Here is an 11,951-nt window from a genome sequence, read left to right on the forward strand (position 1 = left end):
TGAACGGAAGCATCATCAAAATTTTCCTTTTTTTCTCAACGGACCAAAATGTCACTCACATCCCTTTGCTTCTCAAATATTATAACTTTCAATTTCCAGTTCAGGGTTAACATTTTTCTTATATTCACTGTGCTCAAAATATTTGCCAAAGTTTGTCCTACCCATGATGTCGAACGTGCAACGACCATTCAAGATAATCCAATAAGTTCTTAAGTGCATGTCTTTAGACCTACACTGAGATAAAAATACTTAGGTTTTCTATAAATCAAGACTTATGAATCAGCCAAATTATGGTTTCATTGCACGCTTAAACATTTCGAAAATGGGATCATAAGTTTCATAAGTGAGAGCTTTGAATTCTTTAACAAGAATAACTTGAAATAATTATCATAGCAATCGCTAGAAGAACTACTCCGCTTTCGATGTTGGCTACAAGTTAATCGAAAACAGAACACATGTTATCAAAACATGTCAATTTTTGAGCACGCCTGAAATAAAAGGCGAAGAATAATCTGCCCATAAAAGCATAACTGTCCCATATTGATTTTGGAGCCAACACCGCTTTTCGACGCAATATCCATGTTTTAATGTATATTTTACTATGCATATAAAAATTAACACACTTTGTTTGAAAATGTTGTGGAAAAATATGAAGCTGATGCAGTCCCATATTGAAAAATAAAGGCATAACAGTCTCTATATGAACTGTCGACCCTAATAACAATTGCAAAACGAGAATTTCGTTCAAGTTTATATTTTTACCTGATCAATAGAAGCAATATGAGTTATCTGAGCAGTTGTGTTCAATGAATATGGTATGTTGAAATAACCTAGAAAATTATGAACATTTGTATGAGAAGCCAAACTTCGAACTTTGAGTGCCATTTTCTCAATGCCTACTTTTTCCATATGGGACAGTTATGCTTTTATGGGCAGTAATATCGATTGATAATTCGAAATAAATTATTATCATTGCGTTTAATTCCGAATTTCATTGATTGACTTATGAAATTTATTACTGAAATTTTTCACCAAAATCATAAGTAAAACTTAAAAATTTCAATAATAATCGTTGTGGCGCCAAATCATAATTAATCCTTAAGAAATTATTAAGTTTTTTTGCCTCAGTGTACAAGCACATCCAATGAACTCTAGGAGGCTTATTAAAAACATTTATAAATGCTTCTGGAAAATGTTCATTCAAATTATTGTTTTAAACGTTCGTTGAATTCATTTAACTTATACGCGTTCTAAATGTATAACCAGTGATCTTTCAAAGGATTTTGAAGAAGAATGATACCCATACAGGGTCATTTAATCGTACTCTATCAAGGTTTGAGTTCATCAACCGTTCTAGATTATCCAAGACCTCATTTGTATATAGATTGTGAGGTCTTCAAGCATAATCAGATCTAAAGGCCAATATTTGAAGGAGTTCAGAGTTTCTTGAAGCGTAGTTGAATTCAAAACGATGTAAAATACAATTGTATGAAAATATACACTATAATCAAAGCTTGTCATCTTGTTCTTCTGTTTTATACATTTTTTCAAGATTCTGATACATTTGGGTGGAAATTCATAACAAAAATAGAATGAAGCCTCAGTTTCAATTTTTAAATTCTAAAGCATTAATATCAAATCAAATCAAACAAAATCTAATTTTGATAACGATAATCACACCATCATGTTCTGAGGACATTGTGCATTCCAATAGAAAGCATTGTTTCAGTCTTGGTTTCAGAAGCTCTGAACTTTATACAGCAACACTCAGTATATTTTCACTTGGACAGTAATTTATGTACCCATCATTCACAGTTTCACTAACATAAATCTTTCCTCTTCTCTTTCCCCGTCTCCGGTGTTCCATCCATTTTCCAGGTATAATTCTATCCAGTCACAGCCCACCGGTGACAACCCCCTTGGAACCGTGTCGGATAGCACCGTACGTGAATGTGCCATCGCTAAGAGGTGCTGGAAGCGTGGGTCCACCAGCCGGAAGCATGACGTCTCCACCGGGAGTCAGTGCAGCAGCTGCTGCCGCTGCTGCAGCCGCCGCCGCTAGCCATTCCGGATTCCCGGCGGCAGCGTTTTCCGCCTTCGATTCGGCATTCATTTCGGCTGCTGCGCATCAGGTAATTATTGTGGGTGTAATTCATAAAACTTAAGTTGAACCGTTTGATCACAGACAAAATTTAATCACTTAAGTAGTTGTAGGTATATGGAAAAGATGTTAAACAAATTATTTATTATGTTTTAGCGCAAGCGAAGAACAAACTTTTTTCACCGTTTTTGGTATTTGGTATTTAGTGCTTTTTACTTCTATAAGTGGCACTAAATAAAGAAAGAAACCGTGGTACGCATGTTCCATGAATACAATATAAATATAATTACCGTAAAACGGAGTATCATTGATCAACGGAAATTGATCGGCATGACCTGCCTCATAATATGTTCGAATCAAAGTTTGCGTTGAATCATTTCAACGTATGAATAGTGTTTGTCTATCTTATAATCATTTGCTTATAAAAACAAGTTCTTTTTTCAATTGAGTCGAATTCATGCATATTTATTAAAATTTTTATGCAATGATTTGTATGGTTATCAATAATCTGACCGAAGATTTATGAGTTCTGTAAAAGATGTAGTCAAGGAATATGCTATTTATACTAAACATTAAATTTCCGAAAACTATTTCACAATCAAAAATTTCAAAAGATTGCCCAAATTGGCTAATTACTACAAAGAATGCAGAATTTCCTTAAAAAATCGTTTACATTAAGACGTATTACTGCGGTCTAAGGTGTTTATAAATGTTTAAATACATACAACTCTCCCTTACTCGATATTCCATATCCCGATATCGAGTTAGAGAACCATAGTACAAGTTAAAAATAATCTTTATCGCAGTTGAATTTTGCTTACACCGACAGTTACCACCCAACAAGTTGGGGCCCACTTTCCAATCTACTGATTTGCATACAACCACATCCCTAATTTTCTCTCATTCTCTCATATCTCCCCACATGCATTTCCACAATCGACACAGTACGCGGCTGCGCTCTCCTCCGGAACCGTACCGACGGGGCTGTTCTCGCTGTCCCAGTACCGACCGAGTTCCGCGGCAACGGCGGCAGCAGTGGCCGCAACAGCTGCTGCCGCCGCGGCTTCCGTTTCCCTGCCCGGATTCACCGTTGCGCATGATAAAAATTCCAGCATCGTAGACCTGCGACTGAAGGCGGAGAAGCACAAAGAGAATCAAAAGAAAATTGTGAATAACGTATCGTCGTAAAAGTGTAGAGGGAAAGGAGGTCGGTTTACCGAGGTGGAAGAAGAAATTCATCCCCACCCACGGACGTTGTCGGAAGTATAGATAGACATTCTTCAGAAAGAAGAAATAGACCCCATGTGGGGCACATAGTGCGTAATGCAGTTGTCGATAGCTTCAATAAAAAGAATAAACTAAAACCAAGTAAAACGTTCTGTTTTGATTCTAATTTGAAATTGTACAAAATTATTAGTAGTTTTACATCACGATTAGGGTGTCCAACACAAGAAACAATGTTCAAAGAACCATGGTGCTCAACCCTTGAATGAGAGCTGAGATAGGCAAGGTACCTCACCAGACACCGAAGCCGAAATTATTGGTATAATATGATCTTGTTATCGTGAACGGAATGAATCTCCCTCGTTAAAAGTTATTATCTACTTTTTTCGTTGAAATAATTTCAATGCATGAATGGTGCTTCTCTCTCCTATGTTTTGAAACTTAATTAATAATTCTATCTAAATTAAATTTTGTTCATGCGTTAATTTTTCAACTTTTCGAAACAGGGGTCATGCTCAAATTACGTCACGCTCTGAGGGAGGAGGGGGTCAAGCCAAGCGTGACAAGCCTTACAAAAATTTCGGAGGACTCATACAAAAAACGTGACAAAGGGGGGGGGGGAGTTGGTCAAAAAAGTTGAAATTTAGCGTGACATAATTTGTGTACCATCCCACAATGGTCTGCATGACTACACTGAAACAAGCGTTGCAGTAATGAGAACCATGAACGTGTTTTCAAATTTACTATTCCAACCACGATTGAGCTATAATGAACGCTTTTTATTTGCGTTTTGTTCCCTCTCAATCCAACCGCGTCGATAGCCGAGCGGCTAGCGTTCGCGGTTGACAATCGTCAGATCCTCGGTTCGATTCTGGTCTGCTGCAAGTTTTTAACCATGACATAGTAATTTTTACTATACAAATGGTGCCATGGGTAAAATTGAATGCACAAAATATTCTAAATAAATGCGAATTTAGTCTGCACAAATCAAGTGGCGTTGTGTATTTAATTTAACCCTCTGATATAGTATTTTCAACCGCAACGCTGTTCTCAGTGTACGGATGGCAATACACGGGAAAAAAAATCTGTGGTTAAAACTACTATTTTAGCTGACTACGCCCATTCTTAAAACTACCATGGAATTTCAGAACAAATTACTATGTTTATGGTACATCCCACCGCATTACTGGTACATTTGACAGAAGTTATTTTCATCAATTTGATTTCGACTACAGACATGGTATAATCAAGTTCATTTCTGGTTTGCTGAAAATTGCCGGTGCGAGCGCTTAAGTTAACCCCTCAAAATGGTAGTTTTTACCGTACATTTGTTTATGTGCACCGAAGATGGTTCTGAGAAGAAATGAAAATACTGTTTTTACTGAAAATGACATCACTAAAAAGAATTCGTTGTCATAATTCTTGACAAAAATTATAAATTACCATGAAACAGGGTAGCTTTGATAGTTTTTTGAACGAAAATGTTACTGTTTTAATTATTCTGTTCTGCTTACTTTTGTGATGTTCTGATTACTTTTATATTCGTTCTGCTTAGCTGTTCAACAGAAATTATGTTATTTAATTTTTTATGTTGTGTTTCCCGCATTATCAAAGATACTACTTTTAACGGTACTACAAAGAATGCAATATCTTCTTTAAAAAAAAAATCCATACCAATGGGCGTATCTGCAATTCAGGGTGTTTTTAATGTTTGAATAAATCAAAAAACTAAATGACTTGTAAAAGTTTGACTTTCATTTTCGGCTTCAATAAGAAACGGTTTTGTTTTTTCAATATAACCGAACCGCAATTGACAGACAAAACAGCTAGAACAATTACACTGCGGAACACTTTTTTGTCTCAAGCACTAAAATGTCGCTATTTACTGAATTTATGGTTGCTGAGTCCATTGCCTTTTTTAAAAATCTCTTAGCACCTCCAGTATGTGAGGTATTGGCCAGGTAACATTGTTAACTGAATAACAGTTTATTAGTCTGGAAAGAGGCTGTATAAACAGAATTTTAGCTGAATAAGCTATTATTCAACTGCCAATGTCACTTGGAGGCTTTTGAAAATACAAAACATGACAATTTCAGCCAACTAAGCTACATGCACGGCAATTAATATGTTAAATTTGCATCACAATCCAAACTACATGTGTTAAACAATATTTATCAATAGAGTTCACAATACTTTCGATACTCAAAATATATTTTGTAATTGTTTAGAAAATAATAAATCTTCGAGCTGTTGAGTAGAATACCTATAAGTAGATGAAAAAACCGAATTTAGTACTATACCAAATAATTCAGTTTACTGAGTGGAATTAAATGGTATAGTACTAAATTCGGTTTTTTCATTGGTTTAGAAAAATATTGTATTCTGCCATATAAGAGAAACGAAGAATTATGCATGGAGACGCCAAGCATACTGAAAAAGTCAATGTAAACTTAATTAAGTCGTGCTATTTTAACCAAATTATATCTTAAAAGAAAGTTGGAGTCCTATTTTGCATGGTTGGTCAAGGCTGTTAAATGTCATGAATTTCACTTGACTTTGACATTTGGATATTGCTAATATCATCGCTCCTAGTGGAAAAAGTCATCGGAAAATGTTTTTCCCGGGTGACCTTTTCCAAATTACTATCAATTGCCAATATTTGCTTATGTGATATTTCGCTATAAGCATTTTATTTTTTTTTTTCAAAATTTTGACATTTAACAGCACTGTGCTTGGTAGGTTAGATCACAAAAATGTTCGATACTTTAAATTTCAAAATTTGTAAACATCAATGTACCAGTTGTACCACTTTGACGACCTTGAGACACGCAGAAGTGTTATTTTTGTTACACTGTGTTATCAATGCAAAACATAGTCTACAAAAAAAATAATTCGAGAATTAGGGCATAATGGACACTTAAGCAAAAACTTATTTAAGACTATAAAATGGCAATTTTTTGTTTCCCTCGGCTAGTTTTCAAGTTCTACGACCTGATACATTTATTCATGATGATAAAAATTACACCAAATGTCAGAAAAACAAGTGAAAAAATTAGGTCGAAAACGCGGCTGGTAAAAAGATATCGGGGAAAAAGAACACTGTCATGGATTTCAGTGATTAGTGAGTATCATTGACACTGTGTCAATAGCACTTTACTGTAAACGAACACCCCAACAATCATACTACCTAGTAGGAAAAAAACTTTTATGGGTTTGTTACTTTTCTCAAAAATGAGTTAGATATACCGCCTTGATTATATTCCAATTTGAATCTGAGAATACGAAATTCAAAATCAAATTTCAAAGTACAATTGTCGCAAACAGAGTTTATACCGTCAAACAATGCACCCACAATACAGATTTCATGCAATGCATGAAATTTTGTTGAAATATGCATATACTCGGAAAATAAGAAGGTGTCTACTTCGCTCCGTGTTAATTATGCCCCTAATCCGCCTGTTTGTCCAAAACCAGTCCAAACCAGTACGGATTTAAAAATATAATACTTGCAACAAGTACATTTTCAAATAAATTGTAAATAAAAGTTTACTTCTCTCCTGATTCAACATCAAAAAAATCTTTAGATGGTCTATCAGATCAATATATCGAAAATGCTCATTTTCGATGTAAATTGTCATATTTTAACATTATGCATTTATACCAACATTTTATACCAAGACAGGCAAAGTTGGTAGCAAAGCTCAAAACTTTGAGCCAACCCTTCTCCAGTAAATAAGCTAGGTAGAATACAGGACGCTTACTGCCTTTAAAATTGCTTGCTCAATTTTCACCACCTAATAAAATTTAAATCTTGTCGCTCCCTTGCGACGCCTATCCACCTATTCATTTCAATCATTTGCAAAAATCTTCTATAGACTCTCTTTACCTTCGAGTCGCATGACGCTATAGCAATATGCTTAATACTTATTTCACGTCATCCAAAATTTGATGAAATCAATTTTCGTCATAGAAGGAAATCTACTCTAAATGATCTTCCACCCAAACAACCAAAATTACGGATAATATTTCATCTTTGAACAGCATATCTCCTGATTCATGATTCTAAAATCTGTATGTTAGCAGTTCCAACAAGTGATCCATAATATGAACCAGGAACAAAGTTTTCCACAATTAGGGATCACTTTCAAACAAAGTAGGTTCTGTTAAGTTCAACATTGACCTTGATAAATACAGGCAATGGCACCTAGGGTCCTACCTTAGCCGAGTGGTTAGAGTCCGCGGCTACAAAGCATAGCCATGCAGAAAGTGTCTGGATTCGCTTCCCGGTCGGTCCAGGATCTTTTCGTAATGGAAATTACCTTGACTTCCCTGGGCATAGAGTATCATCGTACCTGCCACACGATACACGAATGCAAAAATTGCAACTTTGGCAAAGAAAGCTCTCAGTTAATAACTGTGGAAAAACTCATAAAGAGTAAGAGACGAACCAGCCAAGGGCTGAAAGTCTCATTAATACAGACAATTCATTCATTACTCATAAAGAATATTAAGCTGAGAAGCAGGTTTTGTCCTTATTACTACTCGTAGTGCACGGTGTCGAATATTTGACATTTTTAGATACTATAGAAATTTTGATAATTTCCAGCAAGTGTTTGGACTGCTGTCAGATAACAGCCAAATATTTGAAACCGTGGACTTTTAACATTAGGTATCTAATATCTTGTTCATTTGTCTTGAACTCTTCAGTAGGCCCTAACATGTGCCAGAAATAAGTTATAGCAACATCAGATTGATATGTGTCGAAGACGCCGGCATGAATTGAGGAAAATTTGTTTTTTTTTTCAGATTATTGTTATTTTTTATGTTATAGAGAATATTTTAAATTAACTTATAAAAAATTATAAAATTTGATACATGTTGATTTCCTGGGATCCTGGACCACAACTGCCATGACTTCTAGTAATGACTTCTCGGATAGAGCATTGCAAACACGCACAAGTAACAGGCTTCAGCTTTATTCCGCCATACCGGCAAAACAACTGCTATTCTATCGCTTACTTTTACACAACTGTCCTACCGTCTACTCAATTCAATTCAACTCAAGGCAAATTGTTTTCTGCATATCGCAAATCTAGAGATGTTCATTTCAAACCCAACAATCGGCCATCCTGACCGCCATCCGGCTCGGATGGTGAATCGTCCTCATACGCCTCTTCCTTGGCCACAGCATCAGCAGATCCAGCAGTACGGTCATTTGGCATTAGCAGAATGAATTTGTGTATTGCATACGATTTGTACATATTACCTCTCTTCAAATACTTATTACTTTTTTGCTAATGATTATTCTCCCACGTATGTTGTTGACTTCTGTTGCCTTTCGAGTGGCTTTTCCAATGGCTTTGGTTGGGGATTTTGGTTGATTCTAATTTACGACTTTTCTCCAGCTTAATAATCGACATTTTTTGACAAATTTCCTTCTTCAGATGTACGGGTTTTGGCGATGATTGGTTTTCTGCTATTTGTTGATCATGAACGGTGTCGTTAGGCGAGGTAATTGAATCATTGTTTTCACTGCCCCTATGGACCAATGCACGAGTTCATTATTTGACGTTTGAGTGGTGCCGTGTTATTTATGTGTCCATAGCAGCCAGTGAATTCGGCACCGCTCAAACGTCAAATTAGTGAACTCGTGCATCGGTCCATGGACCTATGCACGAGTTCATTATTTGACGTTTTAGCGGTGCCGTGTTATTTATGTCACCATGGAAACTAGTGAATTCGGCACCGCTCAAACGTCAATAAAGTGAACTCGTGCATCGGTCCATGGACCGCTGCATGAGTTCACGAATTTGACGTTTGAGCGGTGCCGAATTCACTAGTTTCCATGGTCACTTAAATAACACGGCACCGCTCAAACGTCAATGAGTGAACGCGTGCATTGATCCATTGTCATTAAGCTCCACACACACTGACTGGTTTTCTAATGGTATATCTTTACCAAAACTACTAAGTTTCTATTTCAGTTCATTATTACAACGTTTTAACTCCTACAGTTCTCTTTGCATTTCCACTAATTCTCATCATAATTTCGAAATTTGAACATTCTGAATGGCCAAATAATTAACTACAACACTTTTAATATAGCTTAGATCATACGGAGTCAATGTGCACCATTGCACTTAATTAGGGATTCAACATATTGATAACTTCCATGTCACTATCCTTAGTGTCGTGAACTACAAGCTTTTCTTCCGAATAACGCAGCTGCTGCATCAGGTCCGTCCCACTCGGGCTCAGATTGGGTACCACTTCTAGTACTGCATTTGGTCCCTCGGTAGTGCAAAAGGTACCCAAGTTTGACAGATCGCAGTACACTTTGAACGGCATTCTAGATTACCTTATGAGCCATAAAAATTTGGGCAACTGCAAGGGACATGGGGGTCTTTAATTTGTCTTTGGCTGCATCCTGGTTGAGCCCCCAATTTGTTGATTTCCTGGGATCCTGGACCACAACTGCCATGACTTCTGGTAATGACTTCTCGGATAGAGCAGTGCAAACACGCACAAGTAACAGGCTTCAACTTTATTCCGCCATACCGGCAAAACAACTGCTATTTTATCGCTTACTTTTACACAACTGTCCTACCGACCACTCAATTCAATTCAACTCAAGGCAAATTGTTTTCTGCATATCGCAAATCTAGAGATGTTCATTTCAAACCCTACATACATTACTGGGGCTGATACAAATATATTTTTTCTGCACTCCCACTAGAAAGAAATGAAAAGGAGAATAACAGATTTTTTTAACTGTTTATTCTATGAGGATCTTAACGTTTTTAAAGTCAAAGAACTAGGTGGATCAACGACCTCAAGGACAACAAAAGCATGTGCCATCTGTAATACGATGACAGGATTTCAAAAAACTGTTTTTTTTAATTTATGATCATTGCTGATGATTGAATGTTGGATTCTTGAGCCTTAAGGCGAAGAAGGCCGTCATTGAAATTTGTACGCGTTGTTGATGATTGTTGCTAATTCATCTCACGATTTCGAATTAAAGGAAATAAGTTGGTTTTGCACTGACACAGCTGAAAAAGTATCAGCATACTTTATACATGTTAGCACGTACGGTGATACTTTTTCAAGTCAATATAAACTATCAAGATTGACTCTTATTAATGTATTCGAATCCTCTGAGCAGAATCTCAATGGAGAAACTCAAAAGTAGATGGAGTACCGTGTACCTTTAAATTCCGCTCCTAAATGCTTATCTTTGACAGATACGCGTATTTCGCCTACCACTTGCAGTCTTCTTCAGTGTCAGATACTCGTATCCACAGTGTCATGTGGATGTCAAGGATGTCAAGTGTGTCACTCCTCATCAAAAATAAAATTTGCAATAACTTCTATGTTACAAGTATCAATTGCCTACCTTCGAACTAGGTTTAAGTAAACTGACGAACAATCGACCATCCCAAGTAATCACAAGCATTATACCATTGCATTAATTTGGTCGAAGGTCAACATTGTTTGCATTAATAATGTTATCATGCATTTATTCAAGAACTGTCAAGCAATGATGCATTTGATTAACATTGTAAATGCTTTGTAGCATTATTTCTGTGATAAATATTGTAAATATTTTGTAAAATTTTACTTTCGTAGAGTTAGTTACGCGCCGGCCAGTTACGCGCCAGGGTTACGCGCTGCCCAGATCCATTGTGTGTGGCCAACGAAAACGAGGACAAATGTCAAAACTGGTCTACCAGCTGACCGTTGTGAAGTGTTTATGCATGCTGCAAGGTACGGGTATTAATTTTGATCCGTTTAAATAGAAATTGACTGTGATACAAACGTTGCGAAAACTTTTCTTAATTTTTCTGTGGTATTATTAATTGTGCGCCATGTAGTTGCGCGCAGTGTTGTGTGGATCTAATCCTACCATTAAGGGCAGATTTGCTCTTAGCAGGGAAAATAAGCGCGCTGTCCATGATAAGAGATTCACCCTGGTGCATAACTGATTGACAGTCACAAAAAAGAGATAAACTAAAATATATCTCAAGAAGCGCAATAAGTAAGACAAACGAGCACGTTCACACTCGCTCATTACGTTTTGTAGAATATGGAAAAATAATGAAATGACTTTCTTCGTTATCTACTGTTGTTATAATAATGAGAGCACCAGTACTTACATTAACCTTGAAACCTAGAAAGAAATGAAAAGGAGAATAACAGATTTTTTTAACTGTTTATTCTATGAGGATCTTAACGTTTTTAAAGTCAAAGAACTAGGTGGATCAACGACCTCAAGGACAACAAAAGCATGTGCCATCTGTAATACGATGACAGGATTTCAAAAAACTGTTTTTTTTTAATTTATGATCATTGCTGATGATTGAATGTTGGATTCTTGAGCCTTAAGGCGAAGAAGGCCGTCATTGAAATTTGTACGCGTTGTTGATGATTGTTGCTAATTCATCTCACGATTTCGAATTAAAGGAAATAAGTTGGTTTTGCACTGACACAGCTGAAAAAGTATCAGCATACTTTATACATGTTAGCACGTACGGTGATACTTTTTCAAGTCAATATAAACTATCAAGATTGACTCTTATTAATGTATTCGAATCCTCTGAGCAGAATCTCAATAGAGAAACTCAAA

The 11,951-nt window shown here is 36.3% G+C and overlaps 1 protein-coding gene across 1 annotated transcript in view; it reads left to right on the top strand.

The window, feature by feature from the left end:
* Positions 1 to 3,460, top strand: part of LOC110677032 (short stature homeobox protein 2-like) — a 42,578-nt gene extending 39,118 nt beyond the window's left edge. The window contains exons 3-4 of the mRNA XM_021847501.1: positions 1,879 to 2,132; positions 3,047 to 3,460. Coding sequence (XP_021703193.1) covers positions 1,879 to 2,132; positions 3,047 to 3,289 — 497 coding nt within the window. The 3' untranslated portion in view covers positions 3,290 to 3,460. The remainder of the gene's footprint in view (positions 1 to 1,878; positions 2,133 to 3,046) is intronic.
* Positions 3,461 to 11,951: the final 8,491 nt, after the last annotated feature.

Source organism: Aedes aegypti, chromosome 2 (assembly GCF_002204515.2).
Source record: "Aedes aegypti strain LVP_AGWG chromosome 2, AaegL5.0 Primary Assembly, whole genome shotgun sequence".
Classification (NCBI taxonomy): domain Eukaryota; kingdom Metazoa; phylum Arthropoda; class Insecta; order Diptera; family Culicidae; genus Aedes; species Aedes aegypti.